The sequence below is a fragment of the Anticarsia gemmatalis genome, chromosome 13 (assembly GCF_050436995.1).
Source record: "Anticarsia gemmatalis isolate Benzon Research Colony breed Stoneville strain chromosome 13, ilAntGemm2 primary, whole genome shotgun sequence".
NCBI lineage: Eukaryota > Metazoa > Arthropoda > Insecta > Lepidoptera > Erebidae > Anticarsia > Anticarsia gemmatalis.
Genome location: NC_134757.1, coordinates 1,409,379 through 1,434,581, shown reverse-complemented (window position 1 = coordinate 1,434,581; position 25,203 = coordinate 1,409,379). Strand labels below are relative to the sequence as shown.

At 38.2% G+C, this 25,203-nt stretch overlaps 3 protein-coding genes across 8 annotated transcripts in view; 2 read left to right on the top strand and 1 right to left on the bottom strand.

Moving 5' to 3' along the window:
- Pfrx (6-phosphofructo-2-kinase/fructose-2,6-biphosphatase) overlaps positions 1-11,810 on the top strand; it is a 36,573-nt gene extending 24,763 nt beyond the window's left edge. For 2 of the 3 annotated variants that reach the window (XM_076122330.1, XM_076122332.1), the window contains exons 3-10: positions 1,029-1,189; positions 1,676-1,810; positions 4,291-4,551; positions 5,007-5,225; positions 5,610-5,844; positions 6,267-6,394; positions 8,158-8,184; positions 11,003-11,810. In XM_076122330.1, coding sequence (XP_075978445.1) covers positions 1,029-1,189; positions 1,676-1,810; positions 4,291-4,551; positions 5,007-5,225; positions 5,610-5,844; positions 6,267-6,394; positions 8,158-8,184; positions 11,003-11,095 — 1,259 coding nt within the window. In that variant the 3' untranslated portion in view covers positions 11,096-11,810. The remainder of the gene's footprint in view (positions 1-1,028; positions 1,190-1,675; positions 1,811-4,290; positions 4,552-5,006; positions 5,226-5,609; positions 5,845-6,266; positions 6,395-8,157; positions 8,185-11,002) is intronic. The other variant, XM_076122331.1, reaches the window with a different exon arrangement.
- Positions 11,811-13,827: 2,017 nt separating this feature from the next.
- Positions 13,828-21,290, top strand: LOC142977529 (uncharacterized). Of its 3 annotated transcripts, XM_076121457.1 has the most exons (7): positions 13,828-14,053; positions 14,139-14,224; positions 17,348-17,560; positions 17,848-17,954; positions 18,038-18,178; positions 18,262-19,385; positions 19,472-21,290. In XM_076121457.1, exons 1-7 carry the CDS (start codon positions 13,948-13,950, stop codon positions 20,587-20,589), a joined length of 2,895 nt encoding a protein of 964 aa, XP_075977572.1. In that variant the 5' UTR covers positions 13,828-13,947; the 3' UTR covers positions 20,590-21,290. The 3 variants fall into 3 exon arrangements, with proteins under 3 accessions (XP_075977572.1, XP_075977573.1, XP_075977574.1); XM_076121458.1 differs by lacking the exons at positions 13,828-14,053; positions 14,139-14,224 and adding an exon at positions 14,660-14,984; XM_076121459.1 differs by lacking the exons at positions 13,828-14,053; positions 14,139-14,224; positions 17,848-17,954 and adding an exon at positions 14,662-14,984.
- A 2,524-nt stretch (positions 21,291-23,814) lies between these two features.
- On the bottom strand, positions 23,815-25,052 carry ND-ACP (NADH dehydrogenase (ubiquinone) acyl carrier protein). Of its 2 annotated transcripts, none has more exons than XM_076122286.1 (3): positions 24,846-25,052; positions 24,539-24,658; positions 23,815-24,259 (listed from the first exon to the last, which is right to left on the bottom strand). In XM_076122286.1, the coding sequence occupies exons 1-3, from the start codon at positions 25,011-25,013 to the stop codon at positions 24,080-24,082; spliced, it is 468 nt and encodes a 155-aa protein (XP_075978401.1). In that variant the 5' UTR covers positions 25,014-25,052; the 3' UTR covers positions 23,815-24,079. The 2 variants fall into 2 exon arrangements, with proteins under 2 accessions (XP_075978401.1, XP_075978402.1); XM_076122287.1 differs by lacking the exon at positions 24,539-24,658 and adding an exon at positions 24,385-24,498.
- Positions 25,053-25,203: the final 151 nt, after the last annotated feature.

Genomic DNA, 25,203 nt, shown 5'->3' with positions numbered 1-25,203 from the left:
GCATGAAAAATAGATGTTGGCCGATTCTCAGACCTACTCAATATGCTCACAAATTTTCATTTTCATGAGAATCGGTCAAGCCGTTTCGGAGGAGTACGGTAACGAAAACTGTGACGCGAGAATTTTATAATATCAGATTGATCTATTCTGTTACGTGATTGTCGCACACGCTGAGACAAACAGTTTAATGGTACAGCTTGTACGTTTTTTTCCGCATCAATAAAATCACACATTAGCATTTTAAACAACACGTCTCGTCGTATCTCTGATTGAATGTATCAGTAAGGTCAATTATTGAACTCCGGCGATTTTTATCTGGTCTAAGAATAAATTACCATAGTGTACGCGTAGTGGCCTTGAAATTGTACCGACTATACAAACTATAGTCTATAGTCATGTTGTTTTATAGTCGCAATATGCCGTAAAACTAGTTTTGTTAATATCTCTACCTGGTAATTGTTTGTGGGTGTGTCTTGATTACTTTTTTCGTCTAGTTATTACTCCTATCAATCAGGAAATAGGTGTCTTATTTCATTATTCTAAATGACGATCAGTATATTGGTTCATAAAAAGGCGTCTCTCCCGTAGAAAAAGAATGGGCACACCCTTCTCTGCACTAAAATGATCGTATTGTCAACATCACAACTCATAATACTCTCAAATGCGCAAAACTCAGCTTTTGTATAGTATAGTCCCCTAATACATATATCTCATAGGTACTAGAGGTCCGCCCCGGCTTCACCCCTATTAGAGATAGCTTAATTTGCACATAGGTACATCCTATACTCCAGTTATAAATAAAGTACTTATGTAACTTAGTAACTTTTAAATTACGATGAATCTGTCATAGTCTTGGATGACTAAAAAGCTCTTAAAGCAATCAAGTAAAAATAAATTAATTTTCACCTGGTGAAAGGTACCTAAAAATCCGTTAAAGGTTTCCAGCGATTAAAATATAATACTCTTACACACAAAATAAATCTTTATAGTAAAACACATAGATTTATTCCTAACTTTTTATTGTCTAGTATTCAACCTGGGCGAGTACAGACGGCACGCGACGACCGCGTACACGTCGCACGAGTTCTTCCGCGCGGACAACAAGGAGGCCATGGCGATACGGCAGCAGTGCGCGCTCGACGCGCTGCACGATGTCTGCGAGTGGCTCGTCAAGGGGGGAGAAGTTGCTGTGAGTATAGCTTCTTAAATAAAACTTATTTCTATTCATGATTACAGGCAGCCCCAAGGACGTACCCTGTTTTGACTAGTAGCGTAAGGATCGGTACTGCAAAAGGCTAACAAGCCTGAAGCAATTTACAAAAGAGGCAGTGTGCGATAAACCATCGTGTGCAAATCTTACCCAAAGTTCTTTCCTTTTGAAGTTTATCCTATGTTGCGTTGTGGTTAGACTTCCTACTCTTCTCATCATTTCACCCTCAAGTTAGCAGTCTTGAAAACGGACCCCCTTTCAAAACGCAAGCGCATACGTTTTCTCTACTGCTCTTGCCAAATGTTGATTGAAAAACCACAAATACCTTCGAGATCTGCAAAAAAGAACTCTGAAGCAAGACTTCTTCATACATTCAACTTCTAAAACTTCCATTTCTGCAAGAAAATAATGTTAAAAGAAAGTGTACCACAAGCTCTTATAAATAAATCACATTATTGCTCACAGGTGTTCGACGCTACAAACTCGACGTTAGACCGGCGGCGCATGATCCGTGACATCGTAGTACACAAGATGGGCTTCAAGCTGTTCTTCGTCGAGTCCATCTGTGATGACCCTAGGATTATTGAACAGAATATTATGGTGAGTTACTTACTACATTACTACCAATTGACTACTGCGTTACTTGAAACAATACAAAACATATTGTTTCCCGCACTAATCTGTACTTCTGCGTAAGTGGGGTTAAAATAAGACACTACTATTTAAAGCAGAGAGCAAAACAAGACAGCAAATTTTAGTGGCTTGGAATTTTTTTTTGGAGATGACCTAAATATTAATCAGGATGAATTCTCAGCCATCATCTTTATTGAACAAGACGCAAAATCATTATCGACTGCGTAACAGCCTGTTGTCACGTCTTAATATTTAATGGCCTTAGCTTTTCAGTACTATTACTTGTAACCCTTTACCTAAGTGTAAATTTATCAAACCCTACATTTCTCTTAAATAATATCAGCATTTTAGCTATAACAGACATTCACACGTCCATCCATAATATCACACCTGTTATACCAGACAATCACTTTACAATAATAAATTGATTGGCGCCTGCTGTATCGAGTAACTTCTCAAATATTAGCTCACTGTTTCTCTTTGCTATAGTGTCTATAGTAGCGCTAACGAAATGCTTGCCAATATTATAAAGTGCTTTAATACAATAACCATCTGTTGGTGTTCTCGAGTTGTTTGTGTGTTATAAGGCACGTGGAACTAAAATAACACCACGTTTTAGTCTAGGTATGAAAGTATTATAACAAAAAGAATGTAGGCAACGCTACAGAATGGATTAGTTTTTGATAACCATTAACCATAGTATTGAGGTAGTAATGGGCGATTGTTAGTCACTTTGCAAAGATATTTAAATACATTTAATTGGTGGTTTAGTAATTGAAATTTCGCTGTTAATAAGGAAGCCCCGATATAAGATTCAGTTATTTTCGTAACTATAAAATAACCTAGGAAGATTGCTTGTGTCCATAATAAAAAATAAAAATAATAAATAAAATAATAAATATTGTGGGACAATTCACACACGGTCATTTGATTCCAAACTAAGCAGAGCTTGTACTATGGTAACCAAATAACTGATATACATACTTATATACTTCTAAATACATACTTATATAGATAAATTCACAACCAGGCTCAGAACATATACTCGTGCTCATCACACAAAGATATGTCCCGGGTGGGATTCGAACCCACCACACGCGGCGCTACGGTTGTCGCGGCGAGGTGACCGCTTAAACCACTGCGCCAAACGTGCAGTTAAAATAATAATAATTAGAAATATTAACACAATTAAAGAAATATTTTAACGCAGCGTAAGCAAAGAGTGTAGCGGCTCGCTACATACAGCGACATCTACTGGGACCAGCGCGCAACCAACCACCACGCGCAGTGTGACTGACGTCACAAGTCCTAGATCGCGCTATCGAAGTTTGCACGGCAACTGACTATATATACAAGTTCCCGACTACAACAGTTGGGCAGCCTAGGCCCACCAGGCACGATCACCTCGCCTGGTCGGAGGATCCTCCCTTTGGTTGGAGGAACATGATCACCTCGTTCCTCCACAGTGGTGACCCCGACGTGATTGAAAGCAGCCTTCACGAAGATCAGACCAGCAGCAGCAAAACCTTCGCACCCTCATCACTCCTCACTCCTACAGCAGCAGTCGTACAACTCCAGCCAGCATCTTCGGCCACACCAGGGCACTCCACGAACATGTCGCTCACGCACATGACTGGCATACCCTACGGCCTCAGCGGCATCCAACCTGGGCATCATCGTCACGCTACTCTGACGCACCCAGGGCACCGCAACGCTTCGTCTCGACTCACTGCAGACAACAAGCACCTCGCCCCGACTCACTGGGGACACTTCACCGCACACCGCACACCGCACACCGCACACCGCACCTCTCCGACTCACTGGAGTTAGCGGCATACAGTTCCGACTCACTGGGACTTGCGGCATACAGTTCCGACGCACTGGGACTAGCGGCATACAGTTCCGACTCACTGGGACTAGCGGAATTCGAGTTCCGACTCACTGGAACTCATCAATGCATGGCACTGGAGAGACTGACTGACATGAAGAGAAGATCGACCTACGGTCTGAGGGGGAGTGATGTAGCGGCTCGCTACATACAGCGACATCTACTGGGACCAGCGCGCAACCAACCACCACGCGCAGTGTGACTGACGTCACAAGTCCTAGATCGCGCTATCGAAGTTTGCACGGCAACTGACTATATATACAAGTTCCCGACTACAACAGTTGGGCAGCCTAGGCCCACCAGGCACGATCACCTCGCCTGGTCGGAGGATCCTCCCTTTGGTTGGAGGAACATGATCACCTCGTTCCTCCACAAGAGCACTATTTATCTTTTTTTTAAATTATCTGATTATAATCTGATAAGTACTTGCAATTTGGCAGCATCTTTCTCAATATTTTTCCATTCCATTCCATAAGCAATGTGTAGTTGGTAACCATTTTGTTTTTAATACAAATCTTTTTCTGAACAGTTAATATAACTTGGTCATTTTTGATTCCAGGAAGTAAAAGTAAGCAGCCCAGACTACACGAACATACAGAACACGGACAACGTACTAAACGACTTTCTCCTGCGGATAGAGCATTATAAAGAGAAGTACGAGCCCTTGGACGAGAACATGGAGTCCGAGTACAGTTTCATGAAGATATACGACACGGGCGAGAAAGTGGTGGTACATAAACATGAAGGACATATACAGAGCAGGATCGTGTATTATTTGATGAATATACATATTGTACCTAGGACTATTTATTTGACTCGGGTGAGTAGCTTATTTCCTGATGTTAATAATCTGTATCCAGCGTTTGATAAAACCTATCATCTGTTACTTTTCTATTATATGGCAGTTAAATTGATTCCTTGTGTTGTAAGAAAATTATGTCAGTTATTCGAGAGTTCTTAATTCCTTTTATACAATTTATATTTGATATACTTATTTAATATTATGTTGAAGATGTTTTATAATAGTCGAAATCGTAATTTTCGATTTTTTGCCGTAGGCATAAATAAAACATGCCTCCTTTTGTAAAATTACCATCCATAAAGATTGATGATTTTGCAAACTTAACAATCCAGGGAATTTTGTTGATCGTATACACGTAAAATACGAGGGAATACCACCTTCCTTTTAGGAAAATAATTATTAGTCATTTCATTCATCAGCTAATTAAATAAAAACTAACTAATAAATACTAACAAAAACCCCTTTCTCCCCAGCATGGTGAAAGCACACACAACATAGTGGGTCGTATAGGCGGCGACAGTGACCTATCTACGCGCGGCAAGCAGTACGCCAAGGCGCTGGCCAACTACATCGACCAGCAGCAGATCCCCGGCCTCAGGGTGTGGACCTCCTGGATGAAGAGGGCCATACAGACGGTCAAAGATGTCAAGGCGCCACAGGAGAGGTGGAAGGCTCTTAATGAGATTGATGCGGTAAGTTATCCATACTTTTTATAGTGTTTATAAGGTTTGATATTCTGATTTATGTAGATAGATGGGGAGAAAATAATGGCTGGCTGGAAACGAATACTAAAATAAAATTTGCCAGTTTCCTCACTGAAAAGTGACCGTACCTACCAACTATTGATCATAATAGGCTATAAGTATGAAGAATTAAAATCATTAGATCATATCAAAAAAAGTTACTCCAGAAATCTCACATCGGTTCTTTAACGACACATGCTTTTCCTAGCACAAAACGAATTCTAAAAACTCTGTACTACACATTTCACTACTTAAACCTTTAAAATTTCTACTGCTGAATACATATAACCAAAAAACCCATCATCTTAATAATAATTCACTTCATCTTTCCAGGGTATATGCGAAGAGATGACATACGCGGAGATCCAGCAGAAATACCCGTCGGACTTCAACGCCCGCGACGCGAACAAGTTCGCGTACAGGTACCCTCGCGGGGAGAGCTACGAGGACCTGGTGGCGCGCCTGGAGCCCGTCATCATGGAGCTGGAGCGACAGGGCAACGTGCTCGTCGTGTCCCACCAGGCGGTCATGAGGTGTCTGCTCGCTTACTTCCTTGATAAGTCCGCTGGTAAGTTTTTATTTATACTTTTTTTTCTGTCTGTCTGTCTAGTCAAAGTATACTTTTATGTTGGACCGTTCCTCATCCTCGGTCATACTAAGGACCTTCTTCCTTACGTAGGTAAATCATGAATATGGAAATTCCACCTTAGTTAATTTTCTAAACCAGTCTAGCCGCTGCTCTATCCGGTGGCGTAACATTTTTTTCCAACAAGGTGAAAACTCTTAAAAAAACAATTTATCCCCGAAAAAGGAAACCAATTTAAAATACATCAACTTCTCATATGACCTTAGCCATAATTATCCATACCTTTGGCCTTTTAAAGAAAAACTAAGCTATTATTATTCACACACCTAAAGGTCTAACACCACGCCGGTTTCTGAATGGTGTATTTTACTAAATGTTCACGTATATTCCTGTGTGCCATACAGAAGAGCTGCCATACCTGCACGTGCCCCTGCACACCGTGATCAAGCTGACGCCGGTCGCGTACGGCTGTCGCGAGGAGCACATCAAGCTGTCCGTGCCCGCCGTCGACACGCACCGCCCCAAACCTTCTGTGAGTATTGGACCGTGACGTCATACTACCACAAATGACAACGTCATACCAACAAAGCGATATATTGAGGTAATGACTTGATTGTATACTAAATGATACCACTGAAGCATTATAATATTATATTGGTAATGTCTGTGGTGAAAAGAAAGGTAGTTGTGGTCTATAACACGAGCAATTCACAGAGAAACGGGAAACCTAGTGTCCCATTCTCTAAAGGAATGATATGATTGTGGTATTATACAACAAGGAGTCAATTACGTATTGAAAAATCCTTTATTAAAATCTGCTCAATTTTGGATCAGGTATAAAAAATAATCCAGTTTATAATTATAAGACATGTGTAAAGAGTGTTATATCTTTGGATGGAGGGAAGAGTGTGATGATTAGTTCATTAACTAATCGACCGAATATCACTCGACTTCTTAATAGAACAACAATTCGTAGATATATTCGTAGATTTTCATAAATTTCAGTTTTATTACAGGATTACGAAGGCTAGTATTTTATTCACCAATTTAGTAGTTACAAGTAGTCTAGAATATTCCATGAGTGTATAGTGAAAGTGTATGAAATATTGGTCAAATAAAAATAGACTGCAAGGAATGCATGGATGCTTGGCAATTGTTTCATATCACACTATCATTCTATTGCCAAATATTAATATTACTATTTGCGTACTTAGAATTACTATTTCTATACATAGATCTAGTAGAACATAGACTGTGTTTGTGGCTATAGTTTTTGTAACTATTGATTATTAAGTCTCTGGTTCGATTCCTGGAGGAGATAAAATGGACTAAACTCTATTTTCCCTGTCCCACTGCTGGACAAGGGTCTCCTCCCGTAATGAGGGAGGGGTTTTAGATCTTGAATCCACCACACTGGCCAAGTGCGGGTTGGAGACTTACTTACCTGTATAATGACTCGAATTTGGCGACGTGCCTTGTATATGGCAGTAGGCTCGTCCCTTATAATGGCTATATAATAAAAGTTAAATATTTATGGTCATATTTTTTCAAAATTATTTGTTAAGATTTTACTAGTTCTAGTAGAGCTAGGCTTAATTGTGTCGCGCAAGTGTTAGATAGTTATCTGATAGATAATGTCTTGCTATAAGTGTCTAATGCTTTAAGTAACCATTGATTAGTCAATGTTAAGTAATAACGACGATATTTTATTGTTTGTCTTGTAGGAGTTAGAAAAGGTATGTCGACTACACACCTAACTTCGCCTTAAGGGTTTACGAAATTAATGGACATTTCATTAAATTATTTACTATAGGGATAAGGTATTTCATAATATAGTAACACATTTATCATCTAAGACGATCACGGATAATGACGTTCATATTGAAATAAAATAATCATAATTAAATATTTTTTTGGGATTTTATAGCAATTTATGGAGTACTGCCTTTGTATTCTATCCTACACGATCGCTAAAAATGCAGAGGTAGATACAATTCTGATTTAGCAAAATGTGGATTAATTTAATTTGTATTGAAATATTTACAATAGAAAAAACCAACAATATGACAAACAGTGATTGTTTTCTATCACACAGTTGCTTACAGTTTCATTCACAAAAAGCGTGGTGTTTTTATAAAATGCAGGCAAAACAAAATAAATTGCTATAAAATTCATTTTTTATGTACAACAAAGAATGTTATCATCGACTAATTCTCTATGGACTAGTCGACTAACGAAATATTTCACATAATATATGTAAGAAGGTAGTAAATTAAATAGCTATTTATTTGACAGGAAGAGGAAGAGGCCGCCGAACTACAAGTACGAAATGTTTGAAGCATGACCTAGTCTAGACTTTGATAGCATGGGAGTAGTGGATGATACCGTATAAATACGAAATCTGTTATAAAAAATATACAATCAATTAGTCACTTTATCGACAGTTAAAAATCTATAAAAAATGCAATATAATCAATAAGAATTATTAAAGGTTATTAATTATTGGTTTTCTACCTACTTTAGTGGGAAAAAGTCATAATTTTATGTTTTGTATGTAATTATAGATTAATGGTTGTGATTCTACTTTAGAACTTCCTAAATATTATTTTGCACTATTGAGTAAAAATTAACTTTAATAGATTTTAAATTGTGGTATAAAGTGACTACTTTTTGTCGTTATAAAATAGTTAAGTGTAGTAACATTTTAGATTCATTAAAAAATCATGAAAAATATATCTAAATTATTAGTCTTTGAAAATGTCAATAGATAGGTACTAAGTACTACTAAATACATGCAGTAAATGAATGCAGTCAGTGATTGCATTAGTTATTATGATAAGATGTAGGTACCAATAGAAGGTAAGTTTTAATTAATAGGAACATTTTAATTATAGTTCTAACTAGCTAATTAACAGTAAAAAAAAACATCACCAGGGTAAAAATGACTATTTGCTATTATTTTTTACAGTAAATAGAACCTTTTAGAGGTAATAATAAACGATGTTTAGCTTCTAGTTAAATCAAGGAGAGTTATATAATTATAACGTAAAAGATTTCCCGCCGATTCGTTGCCACGTGAAGGCAACCCTTACACAAGCATCACGCTTTAGCAATTCTTTTTGGCAAACAATGTGCCAATAATCAACGTGGCTCTATGAAGCCATGGAAACCTTCCCCAAGCATTTTTCGCAGCACATAGTAGAAACTTATAAAATGTATTAAAATAAATATAACAGATTCCATATTTTTACGGTAACATTTTTGGCGGGAAAAGTGACAGTTACACAGGTGGCGGTTGAGTCTATGTCTGTGTTTGTGGGAGAGCTTTATTTTTAAATTAAACGTATATTCTCGTTGCGTTCAAAATTTTTGTGTAATTTTATTATTTGTTATTTTATATACGTTTATGTATTTATTGGTAATGGTGGTTGAAATATACCATGTTGGTAGCTCGCCATGCCGCTGTCATATTTCCGCAAACCCACTCCTATCCTTACATTAAAGAAGCCTGATTTATTTTTATAATAAAGTGTCTGATATACTATTCAGCCACAGCCTAACTTGATCTATCAAGTGGCAGAAAAATCTAAGTAGATTATAAACAAAAATCAAGCCAACTTACTTAGCCATAAAAACAAAAGGCTTTAATAAATTTAAAAATACGACGTCGAGATCATTGAAATGCGTTTTAATTTTTGTAATTTGAAATGGATTTGTAAATTAGAATAGCATGAATGTTATTAGTATAATACTGTGACTAACATAGAAACAACAAATTGCTATTGAGATTTTAAAGGCTCAATGTAGTAACTTACTGTACAAATATTTATTTGTATTAGTGTAAATGCACAATGAATAAATTAAAGCACAGGAAACCTTATAGAAATACTAACTTACTTCTATTTCGTAGTACAATATTAATATACAAAGGTTTTTTTTCTTAAATGACGTTTGTTAAAAATATATACATAAATTAATAATAGTATAAGCCAGCGATAAACGTTACCTAACTAATATAGTTACATAGGCTTTACATTATGTCCTGTGCCTGTCACTTATTCGAAAACAATTTAATTATTGTTTGTTGAAAGAGTGGTTTCAAGTTTTTAGAAATTGTTTTTATTAACTAAATAAGGTCCAATTTCTGCTTGGTTTTCTTCATAATACACTTTAAAAGCACCAAGAAAGAAAAATATAATTTATTATAATGTAAATGAATCTACTTTTGGTCTAGAGGTGCATATTTTCTTTATTATATTCTTATAAAGTCAATTTCGGTTGCGGGTTTCATAGAATAATACGAAGTTATGTGTCTGATTGCTCAAATATTTAGTATAGGATGTTTTTTATCAGGTGTCGGTTAGATTAGATATCGCCATGCCTAAAGTTGTGGTCCGAAGTTGTAGCTACTTGAGATAACGGTACAGAATGTCATTTGAAGATCGTGTTTGTAAAAGAAACACTTTCTTTGTGCTAAGTTGCGAGTTGTAAAACGTCATTTTCGTTGCCACTATAAGTGTAATTGTAATAACAGTGGTATTTTTTATAGTTAGTGATCCCTGATCGGTATAGATTACGGAAAGTCGAGTTAAGGAATAATAGGAAAACAATATTTTTGTTGTATTTAACTACTCTGTGTTGTTTTTTTCTGGCAAAAATAATATATTAGAAAAAATATGTTTCGATTTTTACTCATAACACTTTTAAAAAAAAAATCAAGTTGATTGGTAAATTTGGCTGTATACGCGATACGTAACGGTACCCAAAGTCGGAAGTTTTTGTGTAACATCCCATTTGTGGCCCCAACGTTACCGTGGGCTATATTTAGCGTCGGACTACGACTTGTGGCGTGTTTACTGTTTATGTTACATACATACATACTGTATATAGACGCACTTCGAACGGTATACTGAAAACACAAACTTAAAAATTTGAACCTTGGAGTATCACAAAAATAATATTGACGATTTTTGTACAAAATAAGCAGCGTTTTCGATATAACGTTGCCGATCTTATTTATAGTAGATGTTTTCAGTCAATCTTGTTTCGAACGCGTCTTTCCTTCCACCATCCGTGTACGTCTGTTTGCACGAACGATCTGTTTTGTAAAAACACCATTACAATATATTTTTTTGTTCAGGTGATACCAGCGCCGCCTATCAAGCCGCCATCACCGCTCGTCATCAACGGAGAAACTAACGGCGACAAAAGCGAGGAAAGCCAGTCGCATTAACGTGTATAAAACATCCCTAGTTAAAAAAAAACATTGTCCATGCTAGTTCAAAAATTTAGATTAAAATGACATTTGGGTATTTTTTTTCTGTGTGAACGAGATTTAAAAAAAAAGTATTGTGGTGTCAACTCTGTGACTGTTTATAATCTGTGAAGCTGACGAAATTGAGACTGATATGTGAGTTTAGATTTTTAAATTTTAAGTCATGTTACTGTCGTTGTACGAAACAAAAATACCTAAAAATAATCACACATTATAGCCGTTCATCGTCACTCAGAGATAGCGAGGGGTCACAACGTCCGGAGTTTTTATTTTCTGTTTAACAGAATGAAAACTACTTATTGATTTTATATTCGCCATCCCTGCTTTAAACCTCTTGCAAAAAAATAACGCAGCAGCGTTTCACAGCTATTCTTATAGCTTTGTTTTCTACTCTCTATCTTCCAGCGGCTACCAAAAAAGCGCTTTTACGCTTACTGGCGTCAAACGCATGGGCGTACTAAAAGGCGCAAATTCTCGATACTGTGTCCCCGCGCTTATATATTTTTATAAGCTGTCTCGTGTTCTCTCGTAAACTCCTATCACCCTTATCATATTTATAAATAATATTTAACTATACATAAGAATTTTTACAAAGTGGCTATGTATATTAAAATATGTAATATTGTAAAATTATAATTTAACTTTTATTTAATATAAGTATACTATAAGTGGGTTTGTGTGTTTTATTTCTCCCTAAATTAATTCAAAACACCTATGTTCGGTTATTGACACCATTTGTATTATTTGACAGTGGCAATACTTTTAAAAAGTACGATTTGAATTTCGTTAAAAAAAACAAATTATTCAAATAATTTAGTTTATTTAGCTGTGGGCTCTCCGCCTAGGCTGAATTCGCTATGCCCGACGATGAGATGACGTAAACAAGAGATAATAATAATGGCAAACATATAAATATTTACTTTTCTAGTAAAATTTAGTAAGCAATGATTTTGAGCAGGTCTGGAACCATCTATAATGCATGAAATGCTGGTTTCAATGACGATGATAATTCTCTGCCATAAAACGAACAAAATCGAACCCTAGACAGTAGTACTTTTGTCCACTGAGCAAGGAGTCCGTCACAAGAGTATTGAGTATCTGCCATCTGTTAGCTAGATTCAAGAACTATCAACATGCACGGCTACATGAAACCACGTGTAGATGGCGTTACTAGTACTTTATGCAATCAGCTCGCACGATAAAATAACTGGTTTCGTAGTTCCAGCGCATCTAACTAAACATATGAATACGAATATACGCCCGAAAGTGGGACAAAAATTAACATTCATAATTAGCTCTTTGTTCTATAAAAGTTCCTAATATTACGGTACCATAGTTTAATTATAACGGATTTTTCAATCCTGTTTGTTGTTTTAGCAAAGTTTTAATTTCTACGCTACTAGCGACTTAGTGAGTAACGTAGGTACATAAAAGAAGTTTAGCAAACCTCTAATTGATAACATTAGATATAATTATTGTTTTGTCCTTTTCTCGCACGGGCAAGGAATATTTTTCGCATTATGGAAAAATGTTGCGCATTTAAGAGCAGCCTTACTAAGTAGGAGTTAATTATGAAGCTTACCTAGTTATTACATAGATGGCCCTTAAGATGAAGTGTCTCAGATCTTGTTATTAAAATATAACTTTCCGTTCGACAGAATAGTACGAAAATATTTATTTATTTTTTAAGTACCTACTACTTACTTTGTATAGGCTTTTTCTCGTATAAGGAATTTTAGATTTCCTCCTAAGGTCTATACTCAAAGGAATCACTCTACATGGTGTCTTTGTTATAGGTAAATACCACGCAGTGCTTTCATTAGGGTTCCATAAAAATATGAAATCCATCCCTGAGACGCTTTATCAATTATCTCGATGACAACTTCAAGTACCATGCAAATTAGTAATTTCCTCATTATGAAAGGTCTATTATTTAATTATGACATTAGAAATAGGGTAGGCAGTTACTCTGCACAGAACAAAATAATATAGCGGGTACGCGGGTAGCGCAATATTGTATATTGAAATTCAGTGGTATACGCTCACAAAGCTTTATTCTAGGAAAATGTAGTTCGAGGTACTGAGGCTTTGGCCCGGGATCGAAATCCAGGCGACCTACATAGCTGTTACATTGCAAAATAAACGGGCCGGGCGCGCGTACCTAGATAACTAGGTAACGTCCACGTCTCTACATACAAACACGTGAGCAATCAATAAAATACTATATAGACGGTCATGTACTGCCGATGCCTACATACGCGCCCGGTCGAGCGGCGGGGACTATGGAAACGAATGGAGTTGATTTTTTAGGTATTGAGTTGAATTTAACCTTCATTTTATAGCAACCATATCATTCCTTAATAAACGTGATTGGCGAGTTCTTACAGTGCAATTATTTTTTAACTTGCTTATCTAATAAACACTTCAATAGAAGTTTTAAAGTTGGTTTTGCAATCTAGATAGTGTGTCAGAACTCACGTTTAATTTGTATACATTTGTCTTAAATTACGCTCACTATGTCAAAATATAAGGATAACATAATAACTTATATTTTTTTGAGTAAGTATCAGAAGCTAATATTTTATTTTATAGCTTGGTGTTCGCGTAACAAGAAAAACATGATATCGATTGAAATATCGATTAGTACCATAGATCACATAAACTCTTTTCTCTATTCGTCCCAGCTGTCAATGACATTTCGACGTTCGAAACGTATTTTTACGAAATGTATTTTGCCTATTTTTCGTAGTCTAATCTTTATCTTATATAATTATTTCATTAAAATACCAAAGTTATGCATCTAGAAATATATGTGCCTTCATGATGTACCATTGAAACAAGTGGATTCTCGATATCTTGCACTGTCGATAACAAAAATGGTATCAACTTTGAATTTAGACGAAAAATATAATAGAGGTGCGTGCGTCATATTTTCCATGTGACCTATTTATACAAAACCGTAGAAATATTCATTATTAGTAATAAAATTGGTGTGTTACAGTGAGGAAGAATTTCTGTTTTTATTTGGATATTCAAGACCATGGTCTCGCTAGATCCCTATCTCGTAGGATTCAAGACATGGGTTTGGTAAGTACTCCAGGCTTTTACCGCCAAAATTATCTTTCCCTCTCAAAATACCATACATAGCTACGTTTATTATGTACCTACGTTGCCAAATATTTGTTGGTTATGTATAAAAGTAGTATGACCAAAATAGGGATAACAGTATCTTTTAATTTGTATGGCATAAATCAAGTAAACTGCATTTGGTCATGTTATCAACGTTCTGTTTTATAGTCTAAAATTCTAACATGTTTGCATCGAGTTCCACTTGCGTTAGTGTTAGTGTAAGGGGGTGTAATAGATTTGTTTAACTATTTATTAACCAAGAAAGCATTCAGTTAATATTATTATAATGTTATTTCATTGTTATATATTTTTTTGTTCAATAAAATGTATTACACTTGAATAGAAATCTGTGCGAAACGAAACGTAATTTTAACCAACCAATGAGAGGTGTGCCCCCTTCCACTCGATTACAGCGCCTCTTGTGATCAAAACACAAACTACGGTGAAATATCTCCATCTTGTGTGACAGATTTGTGTTTGTTGTTACTTTTTCGATTTTATTTATCAATTGTGTATAAATAACTTTAAAAAGTGTATCAAACGTTGCATTATTAACCGACGAATACTTGGCTAAATGTGTAGAACAGATAACTTGAGTGTATTTACTACAAAGAGCTAAATCTATGAGTGACGAACATAGTGGTCGTCTGAGTGACTAGTATATAGTTACTTATTTTTGTGATAAGCGGAGCGCGGGGGCCTAGCGGACGGCTTTTATGTAAGTATATACAAAGTATATTACTCACACGTGCGTACCGACACAACGATCATGTCAGAATTGTTTAGAAAACTGTTTAAAAACAGTTGGAGTGCCTAGTGAGGCGCGTAGCTTGCGTTCAATTTTAGGTCATCTTTTGTACGGTCGCGTTAGAGCCACCGCCGCAGAGCGAAATGCAACGGCCCGAGGCCGCGCGGCGCGCTCTCTCGCGCTGCGTTGCACTACATCCATTTTAAAAGCTGTTTGAAATGTAGTTTCCTTCGGGTTACGCGTGTGTCTGCTTAATTTTTGACAGTTGATATTGCTTTTACGTACTCAAGGGGATGTGAATCTTAAGTGTAAGATCTTAAGGGTGAGTTTAGTATGTGATAGAGTGATGTGTTATTTTTTTGCGCGGGACGGTTGGCGCGAGTCGTGGAGGGCGCGATGCCGCGGCCGCCGGCGTCGGCTCGCTGTGCCGACCGTATTTCAAGGAAAACTCGGCGGTGTGTGTTCCGGCGCGTCGATAACTCGCCGCTCGCGCTCATACCCGCCCCGTTACATTGTACCGTCGCATGCATCGCTCAATAACGTATTCCGAGAATGCCCTCTGACCAAACTGTCGCGCGCTCGCATCGAGCACTGTCGAGTAGGCAACCGTTGCGACACGTACATTACGCGTATTAGGTCAGTCTGCTGCAATGCTGACTTTCACATAAACTTCCACTGCACACTGCATTACCTAAACAATAACATTTGCTGACACAAAAATTCCTATAAGAGTTGCCAGAAAAATTACCACAACTACCTACTTGTATTTTAAAGTTGGCAACATTAAATTAATTATGACTTGTTGTGCAAGGAGGTTCAACAATACTATCATTTACAATATCAGTAATTGTTTTATATGTTTTATATTGGCATGTACTGACTTATTTTTGGTTCTCTGTTATGTAAATACTATGATAAGAAAGTTTACAATATTATAATCAGTAGGTCTGTTGTATAATATTAAGCATTATAACTCAAATGTTTATGAAAAAGGGCTCATTATGCAATGCTTGACAAGTATTGTCTAGTATGATGTTAAACACAAGGTTAGCATGACTGTTCAAACTGAAATGCAACATGTTCTACAAAATACATATAAGTAGGAGAATGTGAAGTCACTTGTTGAATGACTACAAAACTTGTTTTGCACATACAAACTTTCCTAATTGTATAAACAATTTATTTGATTGCTCATCACTTATACTTTGTTATATTATAATGTATTTGCAGTTGCGAAATTATAAAATATTTCCCTAACTAAGCAATTCACATAAGGTTTGTTAGTACTTGGAATAATTGCAAAGTAAGAGATACCCTATTGTCATTAGTTGGTATATGATCCACACTGTATCACTTGCAAAACAAAAGATATGATGAAAATCAACACTGAGGTGCTATAATAAGTATTAAAAACTATAATAAGTTGAATTAAAATTGACTAAGCTGTTCTTAAGACAGTTAATTCTGCACCTACCTGTTGCTTTACTCATATGAAAGTAAGCAATGTGTCATTGTTTTCAATGAATTGTTATAAAGTCTGATAGTATTTTTTTAATCTACCTTGTGATAAAAGAATCATTTAATGAAACTTTCTGAGAACACTTATCTATGTAAACAAATATTTTTGTTTGCTGTATTGCACATTCTCTTTGTTTTTTTTAAGATCTTTTCATAAATATGACTTTTGAATTTTTTTTAATAAAAATGTTTAGTTATTTTACATATTTCAAGATTATAATATTAATACGATATTTCGTTACTGGAATATTTACTATAGTCTTTCAATTCTTCCGCATATTATAAAGAGCAATTTTGTTAGAATATTTCATACATTTACTTTATTTATCAAATAACTTATCCATTTAACATTAAACTTGAAATTTTTTAAATCGAAAGTCCAATATGATAGAAAGTCTATATTTAATAAAGCCTGGAACATTTGAATTCTGAGAAAAGACATTGCAATAATTAATAGGCTCGCTGTATTGCATCTATGGAAACATACTTGACAAACAAATAATTGTTTAGATTTTACTTAATACTAGTTTTTATAACAAAACTGGGAAACAATTTAAATTAATTTGTTTGTTTAACCAAATTGGTCTCTGGATAGACAACTTTTATGTAATAAATGTACATAGTATGAATTGAAAAGTTAACAAAGTAGCAAAGATATTTGTTGCTAAAGATCATGTGATTAAAGCGTTTAAACAATGAAAATTACATTACATTTTATTAAGAGTACATTAAATTCCATAATAAAAGTAAGAAAAGTATAGAATTAGCGTCAAGGTGTCACAAATGTTAAAGTATGGGTGTCGCGTGTGTTGCAGCAGCAGGAGGTGTTCCTGACGTCGCGCGTGACGCACGTGGTGGTGTCGGGCGTGCCGGGGGTGTCGCGGGCCGCGGGCGCGCTCGGGCCGCGATGGGCGCCGGCGCGGCGTGAGTGGCGCGCGCGCGCCGATGCCATGCTGGAGCGCGTGCCCGCTGCGGACCCGCCGCCGCCGCTCCACAACCCGCGCTACGTGCAGCTCACTGTGCAGAAGGTACGTCCGCGGACCTGGCGCAGCCCGCACCTGAGTACGTGCCGCCCGAGTGGACCGCGCCCGTCTACCCGCACCTTAACTTTAACAAAACGTCGTTCTCCGTACGAGACCCGTAGTCGTAGTCAAAATTACCCGGAAGCTTGATGCGGTCGATATCTATTCTATCTGCATGCCACTGTCTCTGTCTAATTCCTACTAACCTTTCTCACTTCTCTGATAACTATTTATTTATTATGATATTGGGCTTTATTATTATATATCTTTACAAATATTTATTAATCTTTCAGGCTATAAGTCTATTGGATAAACTGTATGATACATTCTTCACGGCGTCGCGCAAAGCGCATGTCACGCTCTTCACTAAACATTTTATCAAGATTGAGTTTTTGGACAAGTATGATACAACATTTATACGAAAATGTTCGGCTTATATTCACTCTGTCGACGTTTTACTACAACTTAAGTTTTATTTTCCAGGCTTTGCAGACCTATTTACAAAGAGTTCGATGAGTGGCCGGAGATATCACTAGAGCCGGACCCTCCGAAAGAAAAGAAAAAGGAAACTCCTGAAAAAATAACCAACACCAATCAAAATATTAAAGATATAGCAATACAGAAGTGAGGAACATTTAAAATAAATATAAACAAGGGCGAACTCGAAGTGATGATAATTTGATTCTAATACAAACACGTTATTACAGAATGACGAGGAAAAGTCGTCCCCGTATCAAGGAGCGAGAAGAGAAGGAGACGAAGGGTGGGTACTGCGAGATGTGCAACACGGAGTACGCGGACGCGGCGCTACACCGGCGCTCGCCGCACCACCTGGCCTTCGTCCGAGACCACACCAACTTCCTGGCGCTGGACTCGCTCATCGGCGCCCAGGGAGACGTGGCCGCCTTCCTCGACAAAGCCACGCCCATCAATGGCGAGCGCCGCTCACTTCGCAAGCTGTGCAACGGCGACCTCGATCCGCCCAAAAACAAGCGCTCTAAACGTTCCCAGTCGCCCGACTCCACAGTCAACGGCAACCAGAGCCCGCGGCGCAACGGTGCCATCGAAGACGAGAGGAAACATAACACTAGGTGTAGTAGTAAAAGGGCGAGCGAGGCGCCGACGGAGGACCGACAGTACTACAAGGTGGTCGGCGTCAGCACCAAACTGCGATCGAGCGGCGGCTTCGCGACCAAGCGCAAAGACTCCCCGCCCGCTTGTAACGGCACCAAACCTCTAGTCGTTAAGTTTAGGAAAGTTCGGCGCTCGGAGTTATCAGTGTTGAGCGACGAGGCTGAACAGTTCATGTTCCCCAAGCGTGCTAGCTCCACCAGTTCCACGTCGTCGGACGAGGACGACGAAGCAGAGCTCAGTCCCCGGCGCAAGCCCACGCCGACCCCGCCGCCGCCCCCCACCGAGAGACGGAGGCAGGCGCGACCGTTAGCTCTCAAGGAGGAGTCGTCAGAGGAAGACAGTTGGCCCGAAGATAAGAGAAGACGGAAAAAGCGAGCACCTACAGTTGTTCGCAGGACACGCAGAGTACCGTGTAAAGCGAGAAGTGTCGAACCTCCCGAGGAACCGCCTGAAGTGATAGAGCAACTGGTTCCAGCTGAGATCACAGTCCCTCCACCTGAAGCTGAAGTTAGTCCACTGAGAGAAGAGCCCACGGAGAAGTGTATGAAGTGGGAAGATGGCAAATTAAAGTACACTCCTGCTGTGGAGCAGCTGGAGTTTGCTTTCGAGTGTGTGCCGCACAGCGAACCATGGTTCGAGACCTTCAAGAGGCAAGATGAAGATAAGGTGCTCGTAAGAAATGTGCCAAAGTATTTCGGTAAGACTTATTATTTATTTGATACAATATTGAGATGATCAAATTAATTACTTAGTTATTTATTTTTGCTTTTTTGTTTGTTTCAGCACTCTATTCCAAATCGCCAAAGTTACCGTACGAGATAGGTCAGTTACCGCCCCTAAAGCCAAATTGCTGTCCTCTTAGTGACTTAGTAAAACGAGAGGAGAAACCGGGACCGTCGCGGTCGTACGGCACGCGGGGGATGAAGAAACAGAAGATACGGAAACGTACGGCGGCGCTCTTAGCGCTCGAGGGCCACCCGCGGAAGTCACCGCGCGAACACGCTTCGACGCTAGCCATACTCGGCTCCGCCGGCCTCTTGCATAGACGGAAAAATGCAGACGATACAAAGTCCACCGCGTCGGAAGACACCATTAGCGATACGCAGAGTAATCTTAAAATAGAACCAGTGATGTCAGAAACTCAGGAGGCGTCAGAGAGACTACAACAGTTCCTATCGGAGGTGTTCGAAGACGCGGCCGAGTATGACATTTCAGATGAGGTGATGGACGGTGAAGCCGCCGTGGCCACATCGACCAATCTGCCCGACGTGTCCAGTCTAGTGTCGGAGTGTGAGAACTGCGATCTCATCCGCAATGAAATCAAAGAGGCGACTGACCGACCGCGAGGCCGTCGCGGCAAGTTCAAAAAGAAGAATCGAACCGGCTGGCCGAACAAAAAGAAGCAAGTCAAAAAGGGCTCTAGAACAAATAGTCTCGAGTCAGATCACAAAGCGGGGAGTAGCCTAGATCGTTCGTCGGCGGAGCCGCCCGACGACGACACCACCCAAGACACGATCAGCGAGGAGGACACCAACTTATCGGAGACTGAAAAAGAAGATATCACTATTGTAGAAAAATCCAAGTCAGAATGTGACTCACCGAACAAGACTCTGACGAAGGATGCGGAAGACAAGTGCGAACCGATGGACGTGTCGGACAGCAAGGAGAAGTCGCTACTAGAGTTAAAAGCTGCACTGACGGAGGAGAAGGCGAAAACCGATAAGGATGAACGGAAATCGCGTAGTTCTGAGACTGAAGATAGCAAAAAGAAAGCGACGAAACGAGCGCTGGCGGGGCTCGGCGACTGGCTGCAGCCCGTGGTGCGCGTGGCGCGGGTGGACCCGGGCGCGGCGCGGCGCCTGCGCTCGGCGGGCCGCGCGCGGAACACTCGGCTCAGATAGCGCGTGGCCCCGCCGCGCCAGTGCCGGCTGCTCGCGCTCTCCTAGACCCGGCGCTGCGCCGCGGACACTACGCGTACTGACGAACAAGTGTAGTTGTGACGGTCGCGGCCCTCATCCGCGTCGACGACGTCGGCTCGTTATTTCTTTGTTATTTATTTTGTAAATATGCTGTTTGTCTGTGTCAGCATCGTCTCCGCCCCGGGCGGTAAAACAACTGGGAGTATCAGTATTTAATTGTTTTTTTTATTCATAAGAGAATAATATATCTCGAGGCTGCGAACTTCGGATCTACAAAGTGTACATAGTGCTGTAATATATTTAAAACTGTGGAACTCATGCATGTGTGTGTGTAAATTACGGTGCGGTGCGTAGAATGATGTCGCGAGCTTAGTCTGTATATAAATGTTATTGTATGCTTAGAGAGTATCTTTCTTTTTTAAAAAGTTAAAGGAGATGGAGGAATATTGTAAAACAAACAATAAACCGTAAATAAATAATGTTACAAATAATTCATTGCTCGTACATAGGAAGATATAGTGAAATTGTAAATGTGTGTTAATTCTGAATGTTGTCTGTACTACCGACTAGTCAAATCTGTTAATGCATTTTTGCTGCCACTACACTTCGTATTTCTGATCCCATCTCCTATAACTAATGTGAAACTTCGTCAAAATAAAGTTGTATAAATACTATGATTCTCATTCTTTGGTTTTATTTTATTTATATACTAAAAGCCAATTACAATTAAAGGCTTAGCTACTGCGAGGAAACACTGAGTTATTTATGTATTTTATACCTACATATTGGCTTATCCCAACAATTTACCTACAGTATGACGGTACATGGTTACTGATAACAATAATAATTTGCTATGTAAACATCTACAGTAATTGGGCGCATCATTATAACTAGAATGAGTCACACCAGCACATCAAAATATGACTATTAAACATACTGCATTTAATTTGTGTACTTATGCTGATAATAATAGTTTTTGTTTTATCAAAATCGGGTCAAAATTACCGAAGTTACAGCGTTATAAAGTTACACTGCTTTTTTAAATTTGCGTTGCTTCGCGCGCTATGCGCTGACGTCACGACGCGACAGACACACTTGTTCGACTGCGGGTGATGCGGAGTTTTGATTTGAAAAGTGATTTGCAATTAATATTAAAAGAGTCTGTGTATGTGTATGTGTTATAAATTTAATCATCGTGTTTTTGTAAAATAAGCCTCTACTAAGATATCCTCGATCTCGATCGCCACGCACATAATCATCAACTAGACCCAGGTAAAGAAAGTTGAACTCGTATACTAATAATATTTTTGTGTGTATTTAACAATAAAATTGAAAGTTTGTTACAACTAGCATTACAAATAATGAGTGTTACGTACCTACCAAGTGTAAATTTGGAAAACATAGCTTTAAAATAAAATTATAAAAAAAAATTGTCACCCCTGCCTCTGACTTTAGTCAAGTTGATGGCTATCATATGAAGGCATGAATCTACTCTGTAGGTAGTCTTATATGATTGGGCGTGTAATGAGAACTTTTAATTAAACTAACATTTTAATTTTGATATTATTCTTTTTTCAAAACAAAAAACCAACGCCAACTCAACCGCCGCGCTCGGCTCGCCGCCGCCTGTGAGGTCATTGAACTGCTCATTAAATAGTATCAACTGTTTAGTAGAAGTTCATTGCTAGGTAGGTATGAACATGATATGGCATCTTGATCTTGAGGAAGTGTTCAAAAGGCAATAAACTTCTATTTAACATTTGCGCTTGACAGTATCTGAACCGGGCTTTAAGTTTTAGATTAGGTGTCTTTAGCAAAAAATAAAACAGTTTACATGGTACAGAAAAAAAAAATTTTTGGGGCATTTTTGCACTGGAGTTAGTACACATAGGAACAATACAATATTTTCTAACCATTTTGTTTGTCCAGTATAAGCAAATCAAATTATTTAAAGCGAAACCGCGAGAGCGCAACGAGCCTATGTAGGTATCGGCAAGTACTGACGAAATAGCAGTGTCGTGAGATGACGTCACACGTCCGTGCGGCCGCTTCGCCGGAGTTTGGCGCGAAGGCCATACTTTGACGTTTAGTATCTCGGTCATTTTTGAAGATACGAAAAAAATAAAAACAGATTTTTTGTCCTTGAAGTACCTAGTTTTTAAATATGCTCATAACAAAAATCATTGGTGTGACTCATTACAATAGGATAGTATGTTATTGTTTCTAAATTAGGATGGTTGTATAGGTAAATCCTTACTAATATTATTAATGCTAAAGTAACTGTCTGTCTATCCCTCATTTATTGCTAAACCCCTGAACAGATTCAGAAGACATTTTCCAAAGAGTTTGAGACCCGAGAAGGGGTAGAATAATTTGTATTTCACGAAAATAGTAACTATTCCAGTAGTCCATATGAATGAGAGCTAGATATTGAAAATTTTTTAAACCAGCATGACCACTGCTCAAAGCATCAATATTATATGAGTGAAAGATTGGAATGTGTGGGAATTGCAGATAATTGCATTATAGTCTCCTCACTTGTTTGTTGCATCTGACCATCTATGATTGCGGCCAAGTTATCGCCCAACTTCATGTAAGGCCTTGTACTTTTTATGAAGATAATGGAAATGACATGATCACAAGAAAGTAGATACCAAGTCGTGATGACAGAAACTAAATAGCAAATACTTTCTTCAAGTGAGTTCGAATCCCTACCAATGAAAACTACTTACAACCAGATCTTAGAGCTCTAAATATTTCAACTAATATAAACCAGAAAATATGTATGGTTCTGTGTTCAGTTTTACTGCAAAACTATGGTCAGTTTCGCTTGATTCGGCATGCGGCAGGGTTACAGATTATCATAGAGAAGGATTATTTTTAATAAAGAAGTTGCTAGAGTGGGATAAAACCTAGTTACCAAATGACATGGTGTGTTCATGTGAAAGTAATTTATTTTTTTCAAGGATGTATCTATGTAACTAGTTTTGTACCTAATAATGTTTTAGGTTCCCATTTTTGGCAACCAAAAATGTAATTTTGCTTTTTTAGAGTGATGTGTACAACAAAATTTAAGTTTTGTAGCCAGTAAGGCTTTCCTATCTCACTTTATGCAAATGTAGGATATCATCAAATTAAAATTAGCAATGCATACTGAGTTAATTTTATTTAATTCAGGTTTATTCAGATCAAATGAAAAACAAATGATCTACTCTAACAGGCATATAATCAATAAAAACAGAATTTACACTTTATACATCGCCACAGATGGTATCAATGATCATTAGTGTTTACATTGTTCTTTCTTATGTGAATAACAAGTAAAATAAATCAAACTAATCCCTAAATTCAATGCCTTGATATCTTAGGCCAGTTGTATACTAGATTCACAGCAATTTTCTATGATAGGGTTTCAGTTGGCAAATGCACAACTGGCCTTAAATTCCAGAGACAAAATCTAATGTTTTGGGTATTATTCATATACATCCTCTTTGTCGGCTATGTATTGGATAATATCTTTTGGTCTAACCAGCCTCTCTGCGTCAGCATCGGGGATTTCAAAACCAAATTCGTCCTCCATAGCCATAATGACCTCCACATGGTCGAGGGAGTCCAGGCCAAGGTCTGTGATGAAATGGCTTTCTACGCCCAACTGGAAAAATAAGGAAAAGCATTGAGTATGTCATAGTTTTAGATGTGCAAACAATATCAAAGGCATAGACAACACATTCAAGCAAATGATTCTACTTTGCTGAATATAATTTCAGTAAGAGCTACCTTCTCAGGGTTAATTTTGTCATAAAGCTGCAGTACAAGTAGCACCCTACTTTTAATAAGGTCTAATGTGAGTGGGGGCCCGCCGCTGTAGTTGCGGACTCTCATATTCTGGCCCTGAAACAAAAGTGTATGAAAATAAATTATGTGTATATACCTTTGTAGCACTGAGCTTGTCGTAACACCTGCAAACTTTCATGACTCTCTCCTCAATTTCCTGCATTCCTGGCTTAGCCTGAGCCCCAGACGAGTATCGTTGTGTTCGTTGTGACAGTACCTAAACAGTTGGGGTAACATTGTACACATTTGTTATGCAATAAGTTTGAGGTTATATTGTATTCAAGACTGATCTAACATACACTATACATTCAGATGGTACTACATCTTGTGTAAGCATCATTATGACCTTATTTTCACACTTTGTATAACAAAAATCACGTTCTAATCACTGATAAGGTGCTTACCCCATTCTGGAGATGTTGGCTGTTGTACGCCTTAATAGCTGCATTGACTGTGTTGTATTTTTGATGTAAGGCAACGGTCGAAAGCCGGCATACTACCGGTGTTCTATATGTTGTGGATTTTCGTAATAATCCAGTTAGAGCACTGCGAACAATGTTTGCGGCAGCCATTTTCCAGACTTGAATGTGATTTGACGTGCGCTCATAGACAAGACAAAAGAAGAGACGAGAACAGAGTAGATCAATAACAATATGTCAAAAGGTCAAAAGTGACAAACACAATCAGTTATTAATTTTACAAAATTTATTGCAATAGTTGTTGATTGAACTCAGCGATAATAAGCTTAACTTATGCCAAAAA

Excerpts from the sequence above, each read along its gene's own strand:
- ND-ACP (XM_076122286.1), bottom strand. The coding sequence starts at position 25,013 with ATGGCTGCCGCAAACATTGTTCGCAGTGCTCTAACTGGATTATTACGA. Across the intron at positions 24,659-24,845 it reads GCCAACATCTCCAGAATGGG|GTACTGTCACAACGAACACA; the intron begins GTAAGCACCTTA and ends CCAACTGTTTAG. Across the intron at positions 24,260-24,538 it reads ACAAGCTCAGTGCTACAAAG|TTGGGCGTAGAAAGCCATTT; the intron begins GTATATACACAT and ends TTATTTTTCCAG.
- LOC142977529 (XM_076121457.1), top strand. The coding sequence starts at position 13,948 with ATGTGCCTTCATGATGTACCATTGAAACAAGTGGATTCTCGATATCTT. Across the intron at positions 14,225-17,347 it reads GGATTCAAGACATGGGTTTG|CAGCAGGAGGTGTTCCTGAC; the intron begins GTAAGTACTCCA and ends CGTGTGTTGCAG. Across the intron at positions 17,561-17,847 it reads TGCAGCTCACTGTGCAGAAG|GCTATAAGTCTATTGGATAA; the intron begins GTACGTCCGCGG and ends TTAATCTTTCAG.